Below are 27741 nucleotides of genomic sequence, written 5' to 3' on the forward strand. Positions count from 1 at the left end.
TGTGTTGAAGTCTCGAGGACCTGGCGCTGCAGTGGAAGTCATATCAGCGCCAGGAACCTCTGCTCGGTCCAGGAGTCCTGCAAGGCTGAGAAACAAAAGGGCACTGATGAAAGGTCTCGCTGACCCCTTGAATCCACATGTATGACATGGAAGAGCCTGCATCTTGTGCCAGCTGAGAGGGGCTGGGTTTCCAACCACCCCACACCTCCTCACATTTCGACCCAGCGTTTCCCCAGAGTGCACTGCTCTTCCTGTGTGAGAGTCTGTGTTCATCCTGGTGCTGGTGTTTTGGTATTGAAGCAGAATGCTGGAGAAACCAGAACATTTTGGGTAACTAACCAACTCCATCACCGCTCAGTATGTTTGTCCCGATGCAGTCCACATGGGCTCACAACACATTAAAGATGCATTGAATCTTTCTTTTTTTTTGGAGCCTAATGCTGTGGGTCACAGCACAACAACAATATAAATTGTGCCTGACAGTCATGAAGGGGAAGAAAAATCTAAATATAGACTATATACTCAATAATGACACTAACAATGCTAATCATAACACTGAAAATAATCATTGGAATAATAATAATAATAATAATAACCATGGCAAAAACAGCAGTGAGACGCTCCACCCATATGATTACGCCTGCTCTCCAGAAGAAGAGTCATTTTCTCAGTACAGAGAGTCTCATGGAAGAGGTTCATTTTAGGCTGTTTGAAGCAGTTCCAGGTGTGAAGCAGAACAAACAAACAAATAAACCAAAATATGTGTGCCCTTCTACCAAAGTGCAGTGTGTTGGACTCCAAGCATGAAACTGGTCCCTTATGCTCTCTTGCCTTGTCCTATTTTGGAAGGTAAGTTGGCTGGAATAGGAGCAGCCAAGAGTTTACGGTTGTTCCTCCCGAGAAGCGGGGAGGACACGCCGCTTTACATCAACACATTTTTCTCCAAAGTTCAGTTGAAGGAAAAAAGAAGCACAGACATGTTGACCACATCTTCCGAACCCAGGCTGAAGAGATCAGGAAACTCCCAGGGAAGCTTTAATGGAACCATAGCCAGTCCCGGTCAATGGAAACCACTGATCGCTCTGCTAACCCTTTGACATTCAGAGCAACACAAGATGCTCTAAGTCCACACAGAGACGCTACATTAAACATCCCATCACCACCACATCCACTCCTCCAGCCCTCCTTCTCTCTCTTCCTTCCTGCTCTGGTTGAGGGTTTGAAGACATTGATTCTGGGACCTACTTTCTCCCATCCTCGGTTTCCTCTACTCTATCCATACAGGATCCCATTCCTAAACCAAAAAGGTGAACGAGGTAAAATCAGGTGGCTTCTCTAGCCCCCCTCCTCCCCCTCAGACCTCTGTCTGCAGGTCGATGATGTCCTGCCCCACCAGAGGGATGGTGGTGCCGGCCTTCTCCCACTCCACAGAGTGCAGCTCCAGAGGCGAGGCAGCAAGGGGCTCCAGGTCTTTACGCACCCATGCAGGGGGCGACTGCTGTATTCCCCGGACTCCCTCCCACGGTCTCTCCAGAGGACCCTGCTGTTTGTCCTGTTGAGGTACAAAGAGGAGGCACTTTAACACTGGTGTCAGCCATCAGCCAATAGAAAATTCCTGATTTAATCAAAATGAAATGGGCTTCATTACATCAGAGGGGATTTTCTAATAATGAAAGTAATTTTTGTGATTTGGGGAAATTATTCCTCCTTGAGGCAAAGTGTAATATCTGATTGTGTGTCTGGCAGTAAAATTTGAGATTGTGAGTTTGTATATAAACACTCACACTGTGGTTCGTTTTGTCACTTCCTCCTGAAGACACACTCCATCTCACAGACTGTAAGAAGGAAGGAAGAGAATACATCCTTAATCAAATGACCTCAAAGTAATGACAACCATAGTTTAATACACAAATCACTGGTTGTTTTATAAGGTCATTACATCAAAAAAATGTTGTTTAACATTAGAATTGCCTCTGTTATGTTTCCCGTGTTTTGTTCTGCATCTCCTGAAAATGAATGCCTATGCAAATGGATGATCAGCATCATATAATGATATGTTACCTTGCTGTCAGAAGCAGGTGACTCCCTGTCTTTCTCAGCATGATGTAGCTTCCTGTTTAGGTCCTGGAACATGTTCTGGTGGCGTTTCTTTGTGTGCATTATTTTCTGGAGAAGACAATGAAAAGAAAACGTTTTACTCTCAAAATATAAATGCTTGCTATGACAAATTCAATATACATCACATTCCATTCATAATGTTTTTCAAAGCCAGATTCTAAACAATATTTACCTCAAAGTCCAACTCAGCATAGCGGGATTTCTGTCTCTGCAAAGACAACAAACGACAAAGAAAGTTGGTTTAGTTTCAGATAGATGTTAGAAACATTACACACAAATGCATAAAACAAGTATTCTGCAAGAGGTCACACTATTCCATCTCCTCTTACCTCCAAGGAGCTCATGGACAGCGTGGAGATGGTCTCACTCTTGGACATCATGGAGTTCATGGACTCAAAGGTGTTCTCCAGGCTGCTGTGGGTGATGTGAGACTCACTGGACATGTTGTGAATGTTCTGGATGGGCGAGTCTCTCTCTGAGTATGACACGCTGACCTGGTCAAGGGGGATGGACTTGATACCGAAGGCAGCCTGGGGCTCGGCAAAGGGCCCGCTGAGGTGCATCAGTCTGGCCTGTGGCAGCTGCTCCACGCTGATGTTGTATTTCATGGGGTCATCCTTGGGCTTGGACCTCAGGGTGGAGGTGGTGTTGGGCATGAGGACGTAACTGCTGCCATCGGAGATGCTTCCCTCGGCCTGAGCCCGAGCGAGATCGGCGTCCAGCTGCTTGAAAAGCTCTCCCTCGCACACGTACACGGGTTTCCCGCAGGATGGGTCAACTCCTCCCGCCAGTCGGCTCTTCTCTCTCTTCAGGGTTAGGGTGTGGCTGGAATATTCGGGGACTGCCTGCATGTGGCTCTTACTCAGGTTGGATGGCAGGGTGTGGAAGTTGGAGCCCATGGGAAGAGGCAGCTGAGGAGGAGGCATTTTCTCTTCAGAGGAGCTCTTCATTCCTTTTAGAAGAAATGGTACGAGAGAGTTAAAAAACAATAAAGAACCACGCCACCTTTGAAAAATTGTTCAAATAAATATGTTCTCTTTTTATGCATGATCAGATGTTTTAAACGCAAGGCTCACAGAAATTTAAATGCAAATGGAAAATGGTTAAGAGCATGAGGAAAACGCTGACGTAAAAGGGGCTTCACCTTGTCTGCTTGAATCTCCATCCTTTTCGTTGTCAGACTGCTGATAAAAGAATAAAAACATTCTATCAGTGCATGAAATGTATGCACATATTCATTTAGGGATAAAATGCAAGAGGCACTCAAGACATTAAAAAGGCAATAAGCCAAGAAATTTACCATAAGCTGATTGTGGCCATTGTGAAGGGAACTGCCAGAGTCTCCATTGCCGTCGTCCTTGCGGTCAACCACTCTGCACTTTACAGCTTCTTGAACCTAATGGACGGAGGGAAAACTTCAGGAAATTGCACTCAGATCACAGCTCATGTGACTTCATCAAGAAAAACAAACAACTAGAACCAACATTCCTTTTTATTTACTTTATCTCGTCTAAATGTTTTTCCTTACCTCTCTTCGCAGGATGCAGTGAACCATGACAATGATGAAACCCTCCAGAGAGTCGAAGACGGCAAAGAGGATCTGGAAGAGGGCAGAGCGGCGGTCGGTGATGGCCAGTACGGCAGACATCCAGGTGAGGGCCAAGAGAGGCAGAACCACGCAGGAGCTCCACAGTGATGCTCTGCAGGAAGAAAATCAACAGATTAGAATAAAAAAACTTCTGTTTCTCTGCTGCCAGAGCTCTATTCCCTCCTGTTGTTTGATTGTGAGGCTTGATATCAAAGCACATCATCAATATACCTGTAATGGCACTGATGAGGGCGATAAGCGCAATACTCTGGTGTACAGAGAAGATCAATAGGACCTACCCTGCTCTCTCCTTCAGCTTCACATCGGTGATGCCGTCCTTGGATACCAGCTTGTTGAAGACCAGAATACCAATGACCATATTCACCTGTGATTGCAAGGGGGAAAAAAATGGATGAGACAATGTAATAATAGTTAATGCATTTATACAAGCAGACTACGTATTGTGATGGATTGGGACGTCAAAGTCAGAAAACGTACCAAAACAACAGCTGCAGCAGGGCCAACAAAGGAGTAGAGGAGTCCGCCCTCAAGAGACAGCCAGCAGCTACAAAAGAGAAGAAGGGAGAATGTTAATGTTTGTGCTAAGGGAAGAGCTTTTCAGAATAAATGCAGAGAAAAGAGACAGCCCAAAAAGGGAAAGGTTGAGACTAGACTCACTAGTTGACAGTGCCGTATCCCTTGGCTTTGGTGAAACCGACAGACACAGCCACCACCAGCGCGGGAAGGCCTGCAAGATAGAAAATATGCAAAGGGTGGGGGAGGGGGGGGACGTTAGAGCCTGAGAAGATAAAATGCTTGCGAGAAAAATGATGCAACAGAGGTGGAAGAGATGAACAGAAAGACAGGTGCTCTTACCCCAGCCTAAGCATAAGAAGCGCTTGCGGATGATGCGGTTGCGCAGACGACCAGTGACAGCCATGTAGGACTGCCAAGCTTCTGTCAGCACCCAGCAGAAAGAGGAGAGGAAAAAGAAGTGCAGGAGAGCAGCAACGAGAGTACACACCACCTGTGGGAGCCCAGAGGGATAGAGGGATAGAGAGGAAAGATGAGAAATCTGTGTCATTGGCGCTGCTGCTTCCAAAATCCCCAAAGCAGTGAGTTTCAGAGAGGTTTAAAAGAGAGGTTAGGATAGGCTGGAAGAGTGCCTTACCTTGTTGCGAGCCTGAGTTTGTCCGATGAGAATGAGGGCATTGGAGCATATAATGGAGAGGCAGAAGTTGATGAGGATAACGGAGCGTTCGGAGCGGATGTACCTGGGATTTTGAAAAGGGAGAGGAAAAAGATTAGGGATGAGTTGGTAGAGGAGAGAGAAACCAGAGGGTGCAGCATATAACATTAGAGGCCAACATGGCGGACTTTGCTGGTAGGGTTACTTACTTCCACACGGAGACGTAGATGATGATGAGGAGCAGCAGGGTGAGAGAGGAGACCCCACAACCAACGATGAGAGTCACGGACGGGAGCAGTGCCTTGTCCATGATCTACAGAGAGGAGACAAGACCAAATATGCCTGTTAGAGCTGATTACAAACACACACGCATTCATTCAGAGAGGAAACCAACACTGAGATCCACACACACACACACAAACACACACACACACACACACACACACACACATGCGTGCACTAGCGAAGCCTCTGGGTGTGCGCTATCTGGAAGAGCAGACAGCTCCCTGTAGGCAAACCATTGAATGGCACAATCAGGCCATGGCTGAGGCAAGGTGACCCCAAGGTGAACGTGTCAGAAAGATGGAGCGGCAAACCAAACCAATGGTCAGGGTCACTGCATATCTCCAGTGAGCTTTTGAGTCAGCAAATGAGGCGAGGAGGATACTGCACATATATCTCTCTCCACTAAGCAAAGAGGGGGGGTTGTTAAATTCCCAGGGGCAGTTCAGAGGGGGGGGGGGTCAGTCATTAGTATGAGCTGCTACAGCAGCCGTCTAATCATAGACGGACATCCTGAGCGCCTCTTTTTCTCTTGCCTTTAGCTGTGTTTCAGCTTTTTCTCGCTAGGCTGGTGTTTCTGTGCCGACCAGCCGCTCCTTGCCCGTCTCTGCAGGAGTGGACAGGTGGACCATTATCACCTGGGCATTAATCTGCCACCACCTGCCCTTCTGATCTCTGACAGCAGCTTAGTGCCTGCCACTGCCAGCGGTGGTGACCGTCCCATGTTTCAAACAGCCGTTGCACTGAATCTCTGGGGGAGGAAACCGAGGAGGGATTGTCTTTTGCCCTGCTTCCCTGCTGCCCAATCACCTGGAGGGTCGACGGGTCACTGCTGCACACACAAATCTCAGCTCCTTGAGACTTCACAAAGCACTCGCCGCCTGGCTATCACACCTACAAACTCCCAGCAGCTAATTGTGTGGTTTCACTGCGCCCATAATCTCATCCGTCTCACACCTACTCTCGCGGCTTTAATACGGTTTTGAGTTAATCTAACACCTCTGATCATGTTGTCATCACCGCAAAACGTGCAAGCTGGATGAAAATGGTTCAGGCTTCAGATAATTGACAAATGTGTGATTATATTTTTGATAATGCATTGAGGGTGGAAAGAGGGGTAAAGGGCTAAGTGGCTCCAAAGGTGAGTGAGAAAATGTCCTCAGATCTAATAAATCTGCAGGTATCAAATTAGCACGGATAGAGGGGGAAGGAACGGACAGTGCTTTGGCCTTCATTTGATTCATGATGGCCATAAATCCTCATATTGCAAGCGTATGTGAAGCTTGGCTTCAACTACGTTTGCCATTGTAATAGAGAATTTACATGGTGCAATACTGAGCCTCAAATGACTGTTTCTCTCCACCTCAATATGTGCTCCACATAGGCTTTTCTGATACCCAAGCACAGCTGGTGAAGTCCGGCCCACGGCAGCCAAAGACTAATTTAGTGTGGCAAATTTGTTTCAAAATCTATCCAACTACATCAGAAGCGCCCAAAAACAGATGGCAGATAGCAGAGCGGTGAGCTGTCTTTTTGCTTCAGCCTTTACTGAGTCTGGGGAGAGAAACAAAATAACAAGGGCGATACAGTATGTTCTGTTCCCTCTCTTCCCAATCTCTGTATCTGGGTTGATGCTTGCACCATGGGCCTCTGAGTGAAATTCAGACAGCCAGTTTGACCTAAATATGAAGCCTGTCTTCTGCCTGTCCTTGACCGAATCACATGTTCTCATTTTAAACAAATGTGCAGAGAGACCCGTAACCAACACAGATTTTCTGCTGGTTTTTTTATTGATTAACCCAGTGGTCAAGGGCATCTGTTGTAACTGTGTGGGATGCTCCCACTGGACCATCATGCTTCCAATACACATGAGGCTACAGGACTCCTGAAATCAGACCATATCGAATGAGCGCTAACACACTGCAGTATCTGACTGTTTTTCACACCTCCTTTCTCTCTCTCTCTGTCTGTCTCTCGCTGGTGTTCTTCATACAGCGTGTAGAACGACGTTATTGAAAATGTCCCCGGCACACATCAAAGGATGGCTAGAGAGGTGGAAGGAACCATCTATGCATCACCAGACGCCTGTCTTTCATTGGTCCGCCTCTCTGGCATTTTCAGCCTCTCTGCTGTGGCCGAAGGAACACATAAGGGGGGTGGGGCGGTTGGGGGGGTGGATGTAATCGAGAATTCAGAGATACTGGCAGACTGGAATGATTGGCGCAGCTGCCTTTTTACTGTTGCGGGAGGTTGAAAGGAGGGGGTATGTGCAGCATATAACAAATATGGGAGGTGCTGTCCAGACTGGCAACAGCAAGACAAATCAAATCCTACATTTAAACAACAGGTTGGGGAGAAAGAAAAGCAGTAGAATGGGCTTAGTAGCAGAAAAACACTGCAGTCCATAATCATGAGCTGTTTTGCCACTCACAGCACACTAAATAAAGGAGACAATTAACAAAATGCACATTTAAAATGTACATTTCCTCAAACTAACAGACATCTGTTGATTGTTTTGTGTGTGTGTGCAGCAGCAGTCAGATGCACAGCGGAGATGGACAGATCATTTCCTCTGTGCTGGGGGGCTGTTCAGAGATGGTGTGTGTGTGTGTGTGTGTGTGTGTGTGTGTGTGTGTGTGTGTGTCTTCAGAATCTCAGTTATCAAGAATCACACAGGCCGAGTTTGCGCTGCAGAAGCCGTTGCCACGGCAACTGGAGAACGAGCAGCTCTCGAGCCAACACAGTCTACGGGGGAACATTACACATTGTCTTTGCGCATGAAACACATCGATGCGTAATGACACATTTCGTAAATAAAAGCATTCGGAGCACACAAGTTCCCCCTGCACAGACACTGTTTACTTAATCTGACATACATTGGTCAAAAAGCATGCATAATCGGAAATTAAATAGAAACCCTGATTGCACAATAATCTAAAAAGTCATTTTGAGTGATTGAATAAAAAAAAAAAAATTGGGGTTCAATGTTTCATATTTTTCATGCAAGCAACTGCATTCGCTATTTCCCATATTTGCGATAATATTTATTTAGTCGATTATGCAGCTGATTGCCAGCAATAAGCACCAATTAACGCGGTCGTGCACAATCGACACGCCAATATGCAATTCATTACGTCTTCGTTTTAAGAACCGAAATGCAATTCCTCCATATCAACATGTTGCTCGGTTGTTTCCCCTTAATATAAACAGCCAGGCTGTAATTCTCCGATCGGCAGCACCTGCACGGAGACAAAGAGCTGCTGGCAGGCAGCGCGACAGCAAACCGCTCGAAAACAACAAGTCCTGTCCGTTCACAATGCACCGCATTCACACGCAACACCGCACGAAACATTTAAGACAAACGATTGACAAGAAAAACACGATCACATTGTTAAAAGACAGAAGACTTACCGAGTCGAAGTTGACGCGCGCTAAAATGGCGAAGGTGGAGAGGCTGTCACACACGCATTTGGTTCTGAATGAATGAACGGGGACCGCTCTGCAGCTCCGAGCAGACCAAGACCCAAGCAGAGAAGAACTGCACAGGGAAGGAGTGGGAAAGGACGGGTAAGGAAAGGAGAGATCTGACAAATCTCTCATGTGAATGTCACATTTTTCTCATTTGGGGCTTTATGGTGGAAAACATATATTTAGAACATAAGACTTGAATGTTAATTAGCCCAGCGCAGACAAGCACACATTGTTATATACAAATGCAATGCTTAAATATTTTGTGATCCAGTGTGAGAAAAATAAATATTATTTCCAATTAACTGCATCTAATGCAGGAAAGCCTTGATGATGGCTTTTCACATTTATGTGATTAATAGCCACCTGCACCATGATTAATGATGATAGGCCTTCATAAATCTCATTATTAGCATAATCTGGATAATTTATTGTCACAGGCAATCTTTCCTCAGCAGACATGAGATGATTGGCAACACTTGGCCTGTGCACTGGGGGGACAAAGGACAACATGTTCCCTCTTTTGAAAAAGATGGTGGGGAATGTGAAGATAATCTAATTTCCATAAATCTTCCACAATCTACACTCCAACTGATTCATGTTTGTATTTATGCAGTCTATAACAAAATAGAAATGACTTTTCACATAATACAGCTGTCACGATTATCCTCAATAATACTGTGCCAAGCCTGATCAGACAAAAATGATTACCTTACAAGCAAAAAGTAAAATCAATACGTGCTTCATTGAGGCCATCTTCTAAATGAGATGCACTTGTAGTCTGGTGACACATCAGCTTCTACAAATCACTGAATCCAAAAAATTTTGTTCAGAACTTGTACTGAGATCTGACTTTGTGTGTAAACAGCATTGGCAGCAGATGCTAGTGAGCACAGAGGAGGTCGAGGCCATGAGCGGCACCCTCAGGCTCTGACTGACTGGTGAATACAGAGGGGCATCATAGTCAGTAGAGCCAGCCTGGTGCAGAGTGTCATGGGGCGCTCAGACTTGGGGCAAAGGCATCGTGGCGGTTAACTGGAATGGCGTCTGAGCAGGCTTGGCTGCACAGTTTAATGTGTGTTATGTTCGCGCTGTCGTATCATGCAGATGGATTAAATGTTGCATGATGCAAAGAAAGCCAAAAGAAGTGTGGCCCTGTAAATGGCTCCATATCTTTTGTCACAAAAAGCTGCGGAGCATTTTATCTGTATCCATCTGGTTAAAGTTCATTGGCGGAGGAGATAATGGAGCACTTCCTGTTATCAGACATATGCGGCTCTGCAAAGAAGCGTTGACCCCAAACTCTGCCATCAGCCAGATCTTCCTCCTCTCCACTGTCTCTATCCTCCCATTGTTCACATCCGCTGTCAAAAATGAATCTAATTTGACTGGAGGCACGCTTCCCACCACGCAGTGGTATAATATATTTTCCCTCAATTCATTTTTGCTTTTGCTTATGCTTGGACTCTGGTTATGTAAAAAGGTGTGTGTGTGTGGTGGTGGTGGTGGTGGTGGGGGGTATTCAGTTGCATTTTCATTTCTGTCCTCCACAAGTGTACAAAACTATCTAAATGCTAATGGTCCACCTGTGTATTCTTCAGGAGGGCAGAGTGGGCCTGGGGCTGATTGATCCAGGCCAGCAGGAGCTCCTGTCATAAGTTGTTCAAATGTATCTAAGCATCTTTAAAAACTCCCACGTGCCAAAGCCATTAACCCCGGAGGTGAGGTATGAACATGACTTAGAGGCGAAGGAGGGAGGGCTGTCATTGTCTTTAGATTGACACTCTGCAGTGTGACCTATACGTACGCTGCGATGGGTTTACTCACTGATGTATGGGACGAGGTTCAAAGTGATGCCTATGTGTTTTTCCCGCCGCAGGTTGTGGTTCATTTAATGCGATGCGGGAGATTGCTACATCGAAGTGAAGTGCCACTCAATGAGAACCACTGAGGATCACTGAGGTTGTCATTCATTTGCATCTGTGTGTCATGCATTAAGTATGTCAGACAGCCGAGGATTAAACACTATTGCTCTCTCTCCGGTGAGTGTAGTTATGGGGGGGGGGTTTGCATGTTCATGTGCAGTGACAGATGCATGACTGACGTCGGTTACAAGTGAGGAGCCAAAAAACAACAAGCGCCGGAGTGGCTTACAAGGCCACCCGGGACAGAAAATAGATGGTTGGATGCACGTTCAAGAAGAAAAACAACTGTGGTCAACACTTACGTTTCACTCTCGTCCCATGAGAGGCATGTCTCATTCATGGTGCCCTGAAAAAAAGAGAGGCAGATGGAGAAGTCAGTGTGAGGAGTCTCTGCAGAAAAGGGAAATGTGTAGGTTGGGGTGGCGGACTAGAAACGTGCGAGATGCAACAACTTGCTGCCAGCCACCTGCCCACATTTCTCGCCACCCTAACTGTAATGCATGCACAAAACTAAAAACAGCTTGTTCTCGGCTGCAAGGACTAATTACTACGCATGATTTCTCATCATCGTCAACTGGCCGTTTGGTTCAGCTGTGATCTTTGCCGGGTTTCAACCGACACAAGTATAAGTAAAAGTCACAGTGTCACTGCAAATGTCAACAGAATGTCAGGCTCCGTGTACCGCGGTGAGCAAACACCCAGAGGGGGGGTTGATATTTTTCGTAGGGCTCCATTAGATTGGGTAACCATTAGGGACTTACATTGTGGAGGTGGGGGAACTCGATCTCAACGGGGGTGGACAGAAGAGCCGGGGTGGGGTTGACGATCACTGTCACCACTTTGGAGTTGAGGAGGGTGGTGTTGCTGCGGAGAAAGAGAACATTACACAGTCAGCGTCGTCCATGTGAGTCATTATGGTTGAAGGAATATGGTCATGGTTTGACATGAGCTGTCTGCAGGGCCTTACAATAAAAAAGTGTAAGTGAGAACACAGGAGTAAATGTGCAGTGAGTGAGGCGCCATCTGGTGACGATATAATATATTTCATGGAGAGCCAGTTGCATACATTTAAAAGCAGAGTAATCAAATTACCTCTGGAAGGACAGAATAGAGGCGAGGTTTCTGTAGAGGACGATGCCGGTCACAAAAGCCTCGTTGCCATCTGGAAAGACCAAAAAGTCTGCTTAGACTCAATTTCACAAGACTGCACATTGGTTGACGCAGAAAAATGATGTCTGTCTAATCTTACCAGCCTGTTCAATGGACAGAGCATCACGGGACACTGAGATCTTCTCCTCAGAGGTCCTGACCCAGTCCAGCATGCCCCTCCAGCCCTTCACGGGGAAGGTGAAGTTGGTGCTTGTGGTTGTCGGGCGCTTGTGGATGCTCAGCACTGAGAAGGACAGAGATAGAGAGACGGGAGGGGGGCTTTGTTAGTGAGCAGCACTTAGAGGTCACAGCTTTTTTGTACACTGTGTTAGTTGAAGAGTCGACTAATGCCAAGGACATTTTGGTTTGATGCGTCATGTGTGTGTCTGAGCGGGGGGGGGGGGGGTAGTCATTCTCAATTACATTCTGTGAGAATGTCACCTTCACTGAGATCAAACAGTCACACAAGTCACAGAGAGAGGCTCAGAGTGTGAAGTTTACAGTTATTTGCAGTATTTGACAGATTGATAGGTTTGTGTTATAGCCATGTGTGCAATGCAAAAGATACTTGCACAACATTTTGGAGATGGCACAAGTAATATGGTGTAGCTGATATACTGTCAGAGTGATAACTGATGCATTCTGCTGCTGCCTATATGGACTCAGATTCTCAAGCAAGATTGAGATTGATGCATTCTCCGGCTGGTGAGGGGACAAATCATCCTGACTAGACATGAGCAGAGAGCAGCTGGCAGGGGAAGTTAGGGCTCACCTAAATTCTCGGTGACTTCGTAAATGTCCTGAAAGCCGCTCATTTGCATACCGATCATGTTCACAAAGTCCTCAACAAGGCGGAGGAACTGCTTGATGTTGGCACCCATCTGGATAAAAGAAAAAAAAGAAAAGAAAGGGAAAGGAGGAGAAGTCAGAAAGAGGGAAAATGGGTAAAAAGCAGCAGGGGCTCATCCATGATATGCAATTTACACAATTAGCATAACTGAGCCCTTAACCAAGACTACCGTTTATTGATAACATGCCCATATCTAGATTTCCTTTTCTCATGTCAGTCCAGCTTGTACTTTCAGTGCACTCAGCAGTGGGGTGAAAAAAGAAGAAAAAATAAAAACACACTGCTTGCTGCTATGCAACCTCAGAACTTCCTTGAGGCCATAAATGGGCAGACTGTTGAATCATACTCGGTTTTTTTGTCCTCTCCCTCTCGCTCGGTGGAAGGGAGGGCTGCCTGACGTGTGTGCCTCTGACGCAGAACTGCAGCGATGTGGGCGCAAGGTGTGTGTTTGTATGCGATGTGCTGTCCGTGTCTCCTTACAACAGCCATCGGTATGTGGGATGACATAGAGACTCACAGATTGCAAAGTGGGTGTAGTGATTTTCCCTGATTCAATCTCCCTCTTTATCTCTCTCTCCCCCCCCTTTCACCTTGAAGTGTTCTCTTGTCGCAGAGGCCTTCGAAACTCGCAATCCAGTCTTCAATTTGTGCACAAATATGTGTTTGTCTAACTTTTCTACACTTGTTAGCACTGTTAGCACTGAACTTAAGCGCTAACCTAAGTGAACTTAACACTAATTTGATTTGAAGAAAGTACATCAACAGGTGGTCGAACAAGTCAAAGTCATGTTTAGTCTGTTGTAACTATAACTACTGAACAAATCTAAATAAAGAGGTAGAACTAGATAAGAAATTGAGCATCAGACATGTAATTTAATGCTTTTAATGGTGTACTTGTCTATTCTGAGATCATTTTAGCACTTGGTGGAGTGTTAATCATTGCAAGCGTACCAGTATTGAAACGCTCACATTTTTCACACAAACTTTGCATGCACACCTTGACAATTCTCTCCCTGAATTTGTCCTGAACACAGTCATCCCCTCGCAGGAAAGCTAGCATAAAAAACATATTTTCTCCTCTGCTCATATTTACTCTGGATCACTCACACACACACACACACACACACACACACACACACACACACACACACACACACACTCTCTTATCACGTACCAGCTGTGCCTCTTCCCATTTGTCACGATGCTCTTCCTTCAGTAAGTTGCTGATTGTCTGGACGTAGTTCTGCAGATCATTAAATGGAGGCAAAGGTGTAAGAAGGTACCAAATCCAGCTTAATTAGAAACTATTTTTGGTCAGAGAAGCACGTGTCAGAGACTGCTGTATTATATTATTCACTGATATTTACACTTTTCAGTTTACCTCAACATCAGCGTTACTCAATCTCAGTCTGGTTCCCTTGTACTGTTCAGTGGTGTTCTTCAGGACCTCCATGACAGCCAAGAGGTCTCCGCTGTACTTGGCCCCCTCATCGGAGGAGAATCTCAGGCGTGAAATCACCTCGGCAACCCCATCCACACTCTGCCCCATCTGTGCTTTGGAGTTGTAGTCCCTTGACTGCAGAAGAAAGGTCGAGAGGTTAATCTGAATCTTTGACATTTGCTGGTTTGACTTCACTACTGGGAAATTAGCCGTATGAGGACACAACAGATGAGGCATTTAGCATTTTAATCAGGGTCCATGTATACGGGGCATACCAGCATCTGAATGTTTTCGTAGTTCTTGGAGACACACTTGATGTGAGTTGGGCTCTCCCAGGAGGCAAGACCTATAGCATCCAGTGTGCACCGGCGCAAAATCAGACCTGTTAATGAGAGAAAGTACAAACTTGTAGTTGGCATAAAGGGGGATGACAAACAGTTTCACATGTACAAATGAAAAACAGACAAAGTGTAGCCCTATCCTCGCTGTCTCTGTACCTGAAGCATCAGCAGGGCAGGCAACAGCGGCCATGTCTCCAGCGGGGGTTTTCTTCCACACAACATCTCCGGTGTTCTGCTCAGGGCAGATCTCATGGGGCTCTGTAAAGTAACAAGGATAAGTAGAAGGATAAGTACTCTCTTTCCTTCTTGAATAGTATTGTGGTGTGGCCACCTTTATGCATTGCAATGGAGTCACTAACCAGGGCATCTCTTCTCATTGCAACGCTTCTGCTCTCCCTTTTCACCGGGGCAAGGCTCTCCACCAAAGAAGGGACCCTCACAGACTCTCTGTCTCTGTTGTATGCCACCACCGCAAGTCTTGCTGCAGCTGCCCCAAGAGCTCCATGCATGCCAGCGTCCATCAACTAAAGAGAACATTTCACACCATGAACTCTGCACTGTTATATGTTCAATTCATGTATCTTTTATTTGGAGAGTGACTCTTGAACAAGAGAATTTTGTTTCTTTTTTTTTTTTCTTACCAGGGCATTCTTTCAGGAAGCAGGTGGCTGACTCTTTCCAGCTGCCGTGGCACTCGGAGCCCCCGTAGGATGGCCCGTTGCACTCCCGTATTCTCTGCATGGTGCCGTTGGAGCAAGAAGTGGTGCATGCGCTCCACATAGACCACTCATTCCATGATCCGTCCACTGGAGGGAGGCAGAGGATACACAAATACACAAGAGTGTTACAGTGAGTGCAAGTTCAAGACGGACCTTCAGGCCACAGGCATCTCCGCACACTCACTAATGCTATTAACGATTCACAAGACCCACATAAGCCAAGGTTATGTGAAACAGAGAGTTAGAGCTTGGTTATCTGCCCTTCAAGCATGACTGTATTTGCTTCTAACCCTCAGATCCACTATGCTCAAAACTAAAATCAAGTTTATGTCATGATGAGCATTGGTTAGTGCACTTGACTTAGCTGAGAAGACCATTTTCTAATGGACCAACAGACCAATATAATAAACTCTAGAGTGGCAATTTTTTTAATAAATGGCATAGAAACAAATGTGAAGGAATAATGATTGATCACATGCAAACACTTTTCATATTCCAGATTTAATTTGGAGGAATAAAAGCCTTGAAAAGATAAAAAAGTTTATCACTATTGTGAGTAAATGCTACCTTGTAAGATGGTAAATTAGATGGAATAAAGTGCAAAGTCTTAAAAAAAAGTAAAATTGGTCAAAATGAAAAAAATGCTATCACGCTAAAAGGGCCATTATGGGCGACTCAATTTTGTAAGCCTTTCAGTTTCAAATGAAAAGCGTAATCATCCCTCAGTAATGACTTTGCAGATCTTCCCTTTCAGACACTAACAATAATTCAGCTGTAGCGCAGAGAGACATCTGCTGATGGTAACATGCAATTGCAACAAGGAAAGATACTGTTGGATAGATAGAGAAATCCCTTTTTGGAACTACCAAACTTGGTGAGGAAAAAGTGGGAAAAAAACTAACTGCAAAAACTGCAGCTGTGACTTCAAAATGAGTCAAATCATTTCCGCACAAGAGTAGGTGGCAGAATAAGAAAACTTCTAATATGTTGGGTGACCATGAGCACAGCATGAGTCACCTGTGGTTATTACAAAGCCGCTGACTAATGCCCAAAGAGGCTTTTATTCTGTCAATGCGTCAGATGTAATGTCAACCTGCCACTGCAGTTGCTGTTTGGAATGACGGGGACGCCAATGAGTGGCTTAATTGTCACTCTTTAAGAATCAGTTAGCTGAAGTGTCTAGTGCGGTAGCCAGAGTCAGTTGTCATAGATTTTTAAACATGGTAGTACAAAAAGAAACACAATATTAATATATATATTTTTAAAGTAATGTGATTTTTTCATACTGTATATCATCAAACCACAAGTCTGCAATAAGAAGAATTTCATGACTCACCTGGGCAGACAGCGATGTTGCAGAACTTGGTTTGTCTTGTAGGGCCGCGGCAAGGCTCTCCTCCATTCTGGGGCTGCTTGCATGTGCGGGTACGATCACGATAACCACGACCGCATGTAGAGGAGCACAGGCTCCAGGGGGTCCACTCATCCCAAGCACCATCCACTACACATGGGTAACACAGAGGGATAATATGAAGATGGAAGTTAAGAAGTGCAACTACTTTTTTTAATTTACAGGCTGCACACAAACAGGCACATTGTTCAAACTCTCCACTAGGCAGAGCAGTCCTTCACATGGTCTCTAACACAAAATGCACAAACTATACAGGAGATTTACTTGCTTTTGAATTGCAGCCTTTTTTCCCAGAATCCAAATCTCAGTTAGTGAAAGCTCAAAAATGCCTCTCTAAGTGCTTCTCTTCATTTACTTCCCCTTTTGACTGGTGCTGAGGGAAATCATTAAGGGATAATGGCTTTTGCTTCCATTGTGCACTTCAAAGACTGTTGAAATTGTTTTTCTCTTTTTCTCCCCCTGTCATGCTCAAATCTGAGAGGAGGAACCAGGCACTCACCGGGGCAGACGGCTGTGTTGTTGCAGGGCCGGTTCTCACGCAGTGGTCCCGTGCACTGGGTGGTGAAGGAGGAAGTGGCGCAGACGCGGGTGCGGCTCTGCCAGCCCTCTCCACAGGTGATTGAACATGCGCTCCAGGGGGACCACTCATCTGTCTTAGAATCTACTGTTAAAAAAAACAAAAAACCATGAATTACAGGGTCAGCAAACCAGGCCCTCAACAGTTGCATTGCAGATATTGTGTAAAACATCCATTAACGAGACCTTCCTCTCACCTGTTTGGGTTGCAACAACTCCATGGTTAGAATCATCAGCATTGTCTCTCTTCAAACCGACGATGGCTCGCAGACCCTGGCTCCTGTTGCGCTCTTTGCCTGAGAAAATTAGAAAATTGCACGATTATTGCACTGAATCTGAGCCACCTGCAGCCGAGTGCTCCCAATCTAATGACCAAATGGCAGGTGGGCTTACCAATGCAGGGCTGAGGGTTGCAGGCCCGTCCCTCTTCAACGGTTCCCTCGCACACAACGTCTTCGGGCTGGCAGGCTCGGCTGCGCACCTGAACTCCACCATCACATTCCTGGCTGCATACTGACCAGCGGCCCCAACCTGCCCAGCCCTCTGCGGGAAGGGAGAAGAAGAGGAGAGATATTGAGCGAGGTTGGATACTGATATTGTTACAAGGAATTACAGTTACCCAGTTAAAAGTAAAAAATACAGTTTTATGTGTACAAAAGAGTGACTCAGCAAATATCCTCTTTCTATAACTTCAAATATAAGAACAGGAAGTGAGTTTCATTTTTCTATGTGCAGTGAACGAGCAAGGACGATTCTTTGTGAGCAGAACGAGCACTCGATAGATGATGCATTTGAAATGGTGATTGTTTCCTTTTAACCACTTGGTCTAAACCGGTGCAGAGTGGTGTGTAAGGCTGACAGGTGCATTGCTATGACGACCACAAGTGCTGCACTTTGAGTTCCGCTGCCAGCTGACTGTGAGGTCTTTGTGCTCTTTCTCACTCCCCGACCTAACACACATGCCTTCTATCCCTCCCCAAAACCCAGACTCCTTGCCAAGCGTTAAATGAAACATGCATGCCTTCTACAAAATGAAGAACCGGTGATGTGTGCGGTTCAGGCAGTCTCGCCAATGAGGCCTGAAGACGCACAATTACTCTAACACCTTTGATTTACTTCTCATTAGTTTGTGGCGGCGGAGTGCACATCCTCCGCCTGTGTCTTTGCTCTACAGACATGGATCATTACCCTCAGCATCTCCTAACACTCAAACACGGAGAGAAAACAGGGCTGGAGGCCACCAGCAGAGCTGTGGTGTCCTGGAGAACATGATCTCCCTTATCCAGCCTTATGGATGTCATTACATCAACACAGCAAATGGATCGGGAAAAGACTTTCTGTTTGTTTCTTTAAAGGCGAGATTTTTGGAGAATTTAGTTTTTCTTTCACTGTCTTTCAGATTTTACTTAAGTTCACTCTAGAGGTAAATAACCAAACATGTTACAAACTTACTGATGATCTCAGCATCGCGTCCGTTGTCACGGGGAACAGGAATGCATTTCTCAACGTAGACGCCGCCTCTGTAGCAGCTCCCTGGCTTCCTCTTTGGGGCTTCCCAGCACTGGCAGGGTGTGTTCATGATGCCACAGGGATAATCATGGGTGCTACTGGACAGGCACTTCTCCAGCCACTGGCACAGCATCTGGCAGGCAGGCATGCTTGGGTTCCTCTTCCCCACGACCAGAAACTCAGCCTTGAACTCACTGACATCATTCTGCCCCTCCAACATCTCCACGCCGTTTCTCGCGGCCACCTTGCGGATCTGCAGGAACTGCTTGCTGGACTCCAGGTAGGTGACAGTGGTGGATGCGTCGCACAGCTTCACAACCTCGTCAAAGCTCTCCATGCCCAGATAGGTGCGGGAGGTCTCGATGAAGGAATCGAACTGGAAGGTCTTGATCTGGCGGGGCACGCAGGAGTCGGTCGGCTTGGTGATTTTCATGTAGACGTTGTAGCGGCGAGGATCAGGGTTCTGCAGGGTCCAGGAGCATGGCGTGGAGTGCAGGGTGGACGTCGAGGAGAACACGCCAAAGAAGCGACTCTGTTCCAGGGTGGCGCAGGTGGCAGAGGCTGGGCCGGAGGGGGTGCAGGAGGTCAAACCGAAGAAGAGCAGTACGAGGGCCACACAGGGGCCGGTAAGAGCTGACCACGCCATTGGGTCGGCTTATATGGAGGACGCTGTCGTTCTTGTTTCTTTGATTGCTGGTTTGACAAGGTCTTTTTTGATGCAAATTACTGCACTTGTTTCCGATCTTTTGATGTATCTATGAAACCCCTCTGAAGAACTGTTGTATTTGTAGGCTTTAGGGAATCAGACAGTCTGTATCAATGAGGGAGCTGCACAGAAAGAGAGAATGAAAAAGAAGAAACAAATCTGTCAGAGTGCTCCAACATCTCAATAATCCAAACAAAACTCTACACATCAGTATGAGCCCTGCAAATGAAATGCATTTTTTCCCCACAATATTCATGAGATACATTTTAATTGGACCTATTGTTGAACTGATATTTATACATTAGGGATTTACCACTGATCAGTATCATAGCGTTTCGGGGCAGATTCAGTGATCTAAAATGCCCCGTTCTTCGGGGACATAATTGCTCTAGCACTGCAATTACAGTCCTTCACAGCAGGCTGGTATTTCCAAGCTCTTGCTCTTTCCTCCCACACACCGAACTGCGAATCATGTGCGTCAGTCTGACGTCCACAGAAGCATTGCCACTGGCAACCACAGACGCCTATTAGTTCCACTATTTGTGCAATGCACTCCCCTTTTGAGCAGTAAACTAGAGAAATGGTTACTTTGTATCCATTGCGCAGTGTGAGTGCATACACTGCTGTGGTGCCTCAAATTGCTTTGGAAATATTTCCTGCATTGCATACCAGAGAGCAGAGTTAAATGAAATATGCATCTAGAGTGACAAATGACAGTCACTCTTGCATATTAACTCAAATGCATGCAGGGTAACGAAGATGCAGCACTAAAACCTACTCAAATGATGCATCTTTAAGCCCAAAATTCAACTTGCAAACTTGCTTTATGTGGACTTCCCTTAATCTCATAGAAACTCGGCATGACTAGCCCTGTCTGGAGAGAGAGAGCAGAGTTAATATCAAGATCTCTGTACCTGACTGGACTGGCTGAAATTATGTTGGATGCTCCTTGGAGCACAGAAGAGAGGAGGAAACACTGTTGCTCAGCAACATCTTTCACAGGCATTCAGGATTCTTCCTTTTTGTGTTTTCTGTTTTATTCTTTCCTTTGTCACTGATTTCTGTCAGTGAAACAGACAGTGATGTCTGCATGAAGGAAGATGTTAGTTAATGCTCAGCAATAAATGCCTGCGTGTTCTGTATGTGAGGCTCGATCACAGAGAGGGGGCATTGCACACAGCAGAACAATTGATGCCTACATCAACATTCACTGTGAGAAGCACCTGCACTTTTCATGCACAGAACTCATAATTACATTCCTCACATCTCTCCCTCCCTCTCTGCCTCGCCTCTCTGTGAGCAACACAGCAAAGACCTCTGCTTTGTGTAGGTGCTCTCCCGCCTCTCAACAACCGGAAGCTCCATGAATGGGCATCTGATGAGGCACACAGTGAAAAGAAAGAGGTCCAGCTGTCGTAGGAGAACTCTGTGTTGCTCTTCTTTTCCCTCCCTCCCTCCCTCCCGACCTTTATGTCCTTTTCTCTTGCTTATCCATTTGCTGTCGTCAACAACAATTCTGCAAAGCAGGCAGCCCAAAAAGTGGGCCGTTTGTTGTATGGAGACAGGATTTATTTTTTGCAGATTCTGTGTGAAAAGCAGTAAAGAACTGCAAAATTGTCATCAGCGGCATGCTCTGCATTTAAGCTGCCGTGCACAGTTTTGCAGTAGCCTGTCTCAGCACAGATACACAATTCATATTAGGTGTATATCCAAGAAAAAGAAGTTGCAAATTAGAAATGTGCAAGCATTTGATGAGATGTGATATTTTTTCTGGCTGCAGATAACTGTGTGCAGATTGTTAAGTAATGTGCATGACTGAACCAGAAAGCTGTGAAAACATAGACATACATCTGAAAGGCTGGTATGAGTCATATGATTTTTCCAGCCAGACTGGTAAATTGTGACAACTAAGATAATCTGTCCGAATGACTTCATTCTTGTCTTTGCAAGAATGCTCTCTTTTTTTGCTGAAAAAAACATAAGAAAAGCCAAGTTTACAGCTATTAAAGGTCATCCTTCATCTACAAATTGCTCACGCTCTCTTCTACTGCGCCCGGTGCAGATACTTGCACATGTGTGCAGGAAACTGGACCACTTGGTAGCTTTGTTGCAAATCCATGTGACAGCAAAAACAACAAGCAGCAAAACTAAACAAATCACTGCAGATTGCTGACAGACACTCCATGCCTCTTGAGACATTAAAATGAATCATGGGTATCTTTGTGGTGTATGCAGGATTCTTTCCCTCCTTAAAGATACGGGAAACAAGCAAAGGAATTAAAATCCAGTCTGCCAACAGATTGCAGTGCAAGTTTGTGTAAACCTTGATTAAAACTGTGTTTAATTTAAACACCTACAAGGTTGTTCTAGGTTGTTCCAAGACATCATTGCAAAAGCATCCTCATTGGACAGCAGATGCCTGACATGAAACTTTATGGTTTCACATCATACAGGTCATAACGTTGTAGCATCTTCCACAACCGCAGCCCAATATGTCAAATAATCTAAGTGATACGAGAAAATCAGAAAGTTCTAGACAGCAACCTGTTGCTGCATTCTAACTTTTTGCTGCAGAGCTATGAAATCGTCACATATCGGCATCACTACGTACTACAGCACTACAGTAATGGTACGATATGGTGCTGGAACTATCGATAAAAAAAAAAAGAATTACAAAAAAATCTGAAAATAAACAGACATTATGGTGACCAGATAGCTCACATGTGTGCAATACATGCACGCTGCTCGAAGCCGGTCGAGAGAATTTCAGCACCACGGACAGCGACAGACGAGTTCACACAGACAAATCTGCTGAAACAAACTCCGAAGCTGCAGGACAACATGCATACACTCATCACTCATCCTCACTGTGTAACTTTCGATGTTTCGTCCATCAACACTTAAACATACAAACCCGTATTCACAGGAAACCGACATTTACAGGTAAAAGCAAAGACACAAAAGAAAGGCATGGTCGTCTTTCCTTACCTTAAAAACGTTTCTTGGACGTCTTGTCAGTGGCTCTCTATCCGGTCGCCCAGGTGTGTTGGAGCTGGGCTCGGGTAGCAGCTGCTGAGCGTGTACTCAAAAGTCTGACTCGACTCAAAGTCTTCAGATCTGGCCAAAACTTTCGCAGTGTTCAATGCCGCAAAAAGGATGCGCCAGGTCCAAGCCCGACCCCAGACGGGTCGATCCCAAGTTTCAGTGCAGTCCACTCTCACAAGCGAAGAAATAATAGTGACTCTAACCAAACTCCAAAGAGTTTACTACCAACGTTGTTTAGCTGCTATGTCCAGAGAAACTGGTGAATAGCGAAGTGACAAATTGGTTGTATCGGAGCTCCAGCAGACAGTCCGTGAAACCAAACGCCGTGGTCTCGCTTGTCTTTTCTATCTAGGCTCCAGGATAAATGTTGGTACTTCTACTCCCGGCTTCGGAGTCTTCTTGCTTGTGGTCTTTGCACTGCAAGTGGGTCCTGTCTCAGTGTAGCTTGTGGCCTCCTCTCCGAGGTATATATCCAACCCCGCCCCCCCTGCTCCAAGTCGGAGTCAGTGCGTGGATTGCGTACTGAAGTGAATGAGACAGCACCAAGACGGGGGGAGTGTGCGGGGGAGAAGTGTTTGCGTGCGCGCGAGCGCGCGCGTGTGTAAGTGTGAGAGTGACTATGTCAGCGCACGGAGGAGGGAGGGAGGGGAGGGGCTTTGAATGTGAAGAGAAGGGAGGGAGACAGAGACAAACGATTATGAACAGCAAACTACGCAGATATCAACGTAGAGCCAAAGGTACCGGAAAGAGGATCAGCGGAATCGGGGAGCAGTCTGTTCAAAGGGGATGAAACAAGGGACTATTCATTGTTCAAGTGCCATGTGAGATTTACATTTTGCGAACACTGCACAGAGAGCTTTGCTCAGCCCTGGCAACTTGATGATACATTAATCGTGAAATATGAATAGTATAGCTCATTTGTTAATTGAGAAGTGCTTTTAATTTAATACACACATACATTTTGAGACACTGTTAGATTCTGGCTCACTCGCCAGTTAATTGTGGGATTGAAGGGATTCTCTCCTTCGGGTTAATTAAAAGGCAATCAGAGTTATTGAATAGTCATGTTGGAGTGTTTTCTAAACTCGGCTGTGAAGAGAGCATTCCTTGTTCCGGCGGCTGTCATCGTGACCGTATCTCCTCGTCCAATTAAAAGAGGCGAGGCGCCGACGGTTCAGTAATGCAGGAGAGGAAACACTCCCTCACTCCGCCTGTCTGTCTGTCTGTCTGTCTGTCTTCTCTCGCTTTCTCGAAAAAAAAAAGAAAAAAAGAAAACCCCACACACACTCACATACACAAATTAACACGTGCACACAGGAATTATGGTGACACCCTCCTTTCCATCCCTCCCTGTTTCCTCTCTCACCCCATACTCTCTCTCCTGGGATGTGGGCGGATCTGGGTAGTTCTCTCAAAGTGTGAAAGGGATAACCTAATGTGGGCGTCTGCCTGTTTGTATAATGTTGGCTCGTTTCCTCTTCACCTAAGCTATGAGAGAGAGAGAGAGAGAGAGAGAGAGAGAGAGAGAGAGAGAGAGAGAGAGAGAGAGAGAGAGAGAGTGAGAGAGAGAGAGAGAGAGAGAGAGAGAGAGAGAGAGAGAGAGAGAGAGAGAGAGAGGGGAGAAAACAATCTAGAATTAATACATAACTGTTGAAACAACGTGAGTCAGAAAAACAGAGGAACTGATTATGAGCGATCATCAGTCATTGTCCTTCCTCCTCATTATTGTCCCACAGTCTCCTCAAGAAAACTGAGCTGGTGGGAGTTAGGAATCATGCTGTGCTGTGGTGTCATGGGAATTTTTAGATCCTACTTGCTGGGGAAATTAGCAACATCAACATGAAAAGAGTAATTTCCTCCTCCATTAATTAGTTTGCCTGGTGTATTTAAAGATATGTACTTTTAGATTCAGAGCATGTATTTGTACCGGGCAGGGGATTTCTTCACCTAATAGCTTCGTAGTTACGGTGACCAGCAGGACTGGAAATTATGCTCTATTTTCAGCACATTTACCAAATTTGGACACTCCACACATACAGTGTCAGGTTGCTATTACTGAGACACAATTGTTTCCTGATTGAAGTCATGAACATTTCCTTTTCCAGAAAAAAGCCTTTACATCTGTTCTTAGGGAAGCCTACCTGGTATGACAAAGGCTGTACAAGTCGTTTGGGGACAGTTGCATTAAGTGTCCTTAACACTTGCTATATTTTCAGAAGTTCAGTCAAGTTGGTGTCCACTTAAGCTCTTTAAAAAAACAAAAACCCTTTAAGAATTACCTTCAAAAGTAAATAAAATGTAGAATTGTGCGTTCTTTGACTGCTGAAACAGTTCATCATCAACTATTTTGATAATTCATTAGATAAAGATTTTTGCTTTCCTCTGCTTTATATCATTGTTAATTGGATATCCATCGTTTATGGACTGCTGGTCAGACATAACATGAATCTTTTTAAGACAAATTGTGATTACAGTCCAAACAATGAATCAAGCCCCCATGGTATTATCTTTGAATTAATGTTGGTTTGTATCACATCACACACAACGTATTATTGTTATGATAATTAACATTAATAGATATCACTTGTTCTAATCATTAAAACTGCCACTGTCACTTTAAGCAATGAAAAATCATTTCAAAGTTTTCTCTTTTACACGCATACACACTGGTGCAGTAAATGTGTCTTGTAGAGTTACTACTCCATCTTGTTGCCTTATTGCCATCCTCACAGCGTGGATATTTCAACGAGCAGACAGCCAACCCAAATCCCCTCAGTGAGTTGCACTGTTATGAGTTATGAGAACAGCTGCAGCAAAATTGCATTCGTCATTTGGATTGGAGTCAACAAGCAGGGTTATGACGTTGGCACCATCAGAGAAAGAGAAACTGGGAATGCTTCACACGTGTGTACAGCCTCAGAGTAAAATGTGTCACTATAAAACAAATTCCACAATAAGTAATGTCCTACATACGGAGAGCAGCTTGTCACAAATAATGACTTGATCCCACACATTTCTACTGTACTTTACAATCCTTTTCATTTCATTCTAACCCTGCTATTACCCTGCTTTTATATGACATTAGTCATTAATGTACACATCACCATCTCTGTTAGTGAGCTGGGTGTTTCTTGCAGCTTGCGGAGTAGAAAAGATCTATCAATCAACAAAACCATGTGTAATCTGGTAAGCGACTCCCCCCATATACTGGTTCATACCCTTAATAATATCTCTGTGGCATGTTCATTTATGTCTTTAACTCCCAAACTAGCAGGTATCATCTGTGGCCCCAAGAAGAAATCCTCTTAAATCTTAGCTCACATCTCACTCCTTATTTCTTCCGCTGTTTCAGCAGAGAGCTTCTCAATGGATGTAGGTTTAGTTCTGTAATCAGATGAACTGACACCGGGGTCACAGGGGACCAGGAGTAATAACGAGTTGTGACGATAAACTGATGTTTGTTATGATAAACTGGACAAACAGTGGTAGTCACTCTGGGGGAAAATTTCCAGACAGTCTGGAAATTACTCTCTTTGCTCACCATCTACTGCTAAACTGCCGTTTATTTAACCTTCAACTGCTGAACCAGAGCTGCTCAGTAGCCAGAGCTATGGGTGTGAGCATGTAATGCATGCAGCTAATGTGAGTGTAATTACCAAATACACACAACATGCTTATAAAAATGAATATAATTCCAATAAAATCATTGCACCTGCTTATTTGAACATTGAAGGCCTTCTGGTTTATCAGCGCTCCCTTTAGAGGGAGGCGTGGGCCGCTGCAGGCACAGTTATATAAACAAATGCCCATATAAGTGAGTGTAAGAGAAAAAAAGTTTTGAGGAATCACCACTGACCCTCTCGCCTCCACACTCCTTTCCACAGGAGCCAGGACAGCCCTCTCACTACATAAGTATTTTGGAGGCAGGATGAAGCACTCAAGGACCCAGAAAAAGGCAAATCCCCGCATACTGCTGAATCACAGGATGTAGTTTCCTCACATGAGGTGGGAGAGACTTTCTGGGATTGTTTGATTTTGGTGTAAAAACGGCAACAGGCTCATACAATCATAACGGTGACTATGTAGTAAGACTAAGTAGTTGTTTCTCCATCATTTCATTTTATTTTATTTTTTGACAATGTGCCCGTGTTGTCTGTGACTCCTTCAGTACGTGTTGTGCTTGAGTTATACCAAAATAAGTGATACAATTTCTCATTTTTGCTTTGCCTTCATGGTCCACGTTCCTTGCAGCTATGAGGGTATCTGGACTCTAGATGGTGCTGTTTTTAGATGCTTCCCAACGTGATGAGGCTGCTGCAGGTTGTGCCTGTGTTCTGCTCATGTGTAAACCAGCAGAGAGGAGAGTTACTTGATCAGAGAGAGAAACCAATATATAGAATATGGAAATAAATTGTCGTAAAGCAATTAACAAATATGTATACTGTATATAATCAGACAGTTATAGTAACATTTAAAAACACACAGTTGGCTGTTCCCTCACATGTACATACACTGTTAAGTACGGAGAAGAAGAAGAATATTGAAATACAAAGATGTACAAATTTACTTTTACATGCAGAATCTAGGTCACTTGCATGGCGAGTATAGTGAGAAATAAAACATTTTGCGGGGATTATTACCAAATATGTTGCACAAGATGGCTGCAGTTTGACACAAGAGCATTTGAAGCACTCTGTGCTGCACTTTAAGGGAACACAAAGAGACTTAAAGAAGCTTAAGCCTCAATATTGATGCCTAGTTAAAGTAACTGATGTTCAGGTTATAGTCTGCACTCACATTTTTCCATTTGCCGTCGACCTAATAGTAGAACATCTAGGGTAGCAAAGTGTGTATTCTACAGGTGCTTGCATAACCAATTCAACTGTGTCAGTGTGTTGAACCCCTGTGATGAAATGTACAAGAAGCAGATTGTTTTAAAGTCCAACTGTTTCATACTGCACACCTGCTACAGCTTCAATATGACCGGTAGTCTGCAAGAGGGAGACTGAGGGAGAGTCACCGGAAGAGTGATTCAGAGGATTTTTTGAATTCACATTTGATATAAAAAATTTTTTTTCACTTTTCAACAGTAAAGAGCAGAAATACAGCAAACACGGTAGAGGGGGGAAAAAGGGGAACAAGTTGGTGCTTGTCCAAAAAACAATTACCTTGACCTGTGTCTGCAAATCACTACTCGCCAACAAGGCAGAGCTCCACTCTGTTAAGAGGTCTCAGTCCAGTTGTCAGTACAATAAAGGAACTAAATATAGATAATGATTACCCACTTAAGTGCAGACTGTTACACATCATAATGAACCTGTGTCATTTCCCAGACACTGCATACTAACCAATTTCCTAACATTTATTCTGATTAATGTCATTAATATTTAATATCATTGATCAAATTAACAGCCTCCTCATTAT

At 44.9% G+C, this 27741-nt stretch overlaps 1 protein-coding gene across 4 annotated transcripts; it reads right to left on the reverse strand.

The window, feature by feature from the left end:
• Positions 1-785: 785 nt before the first annotated feature.
• Positions 786-22743, reverse strand: LOC137872786 (adhesion G protein-coupled receptor B1-like). Of its 4 annotated transcripts, none has more exons than XM_068711221.1 (32): positions 22261-22743; positions 18510-19394; positions 17451-17600; positions 17255-17353; positions 16981-17142; positions 16407-16571; positions 14993-15157; positions 14711-14875; positions 14508-14609; positions 14286-14392; positions 13951-14145; positions 13744-13812; positions 12492-12600; positions 11820-11963; positions 11663-11732; positions 11332-11434; positions 10873-10916; positions 8589-8715; positions 5105-5208; positions 4878-4980; positions 4583-4733; positions 4385-4454; positions 4205-4271; positions 4006-4091; positions 3647-3818; positions 3419-3514; positions 3263-3302; positions 2448-3070; positions 2291-2326; positions 2062-2166; positions 1785-1835; positions 786-1552 (listed from the first exon to the last, which is right to left on the reverse strand). In XM_068711221.1, exons 2-32 carry the CDS (start codon positions 19210-19212, stop codon positions 1355-1357), a joined length of 4581 nt encoding a protein of 1526 aa, XP_068567322.1. In that variant the 5' UTR covers positions 19213-19394; positions 22261-22743; the 3' UTR covers positions 786-1354. The 4 variants fall into 4 exon arrangements, with proteins under 4 accessions (XP_068567322.1, XP_068567323.1, XP_068567321.1 ...); XM_068711222.1 differs by having other exon boundaries at positions 3263-3299; positions 16981-17145; XM_068711220.1 differs by having other exon boundaries at positions 16981-17145.
• Between the last annotated feature and the right edge of the window lie 4998 nt (positions 22744-27741).

Source organism: Cebidichthys violaceus, unplaced genomic scaffold (assembly GCF_023349555.1).
Source record: "Cebidichthys violaceus isolate CVI_PGR_0920_01 unplaced genomic scaffold, fCebVio1.0.p SCAF_16, whole genome shotgun sequence".
Classification (NCBI taxonomy): Eukaryota; Metazoa; Chordata; class Actinopteri; order Perciformes; family Stichaeidae; genus Cebidichthys; species Cebidichthys violaceus.

Bases quoted from the DNA above. Each gene is read 5' to 3' on its own strand.
- LOC137872786 (XM_068711220.1), bottom strand. From the start codon at position 19,212: ATGGCGTGGTCAGCTCTTACCGGCCCCTGTGTGGCCCTCGTACTGCTC. The intron at 10,917-11,331 runs GTAAGTCCCTAA...TCTTTTTTTCAG, and splicing joins AGTTCCCCCACCTCCACAAT to GGCACCATGAATGAGACATG. The intron at 4,455-4,582 runs GTAAGAGCACCT...TCTATCTTGCAG, and splicing joins CTTCTTATGCTTAGGCTGGG to GCCTTCCCGCGCTGGTGGTG.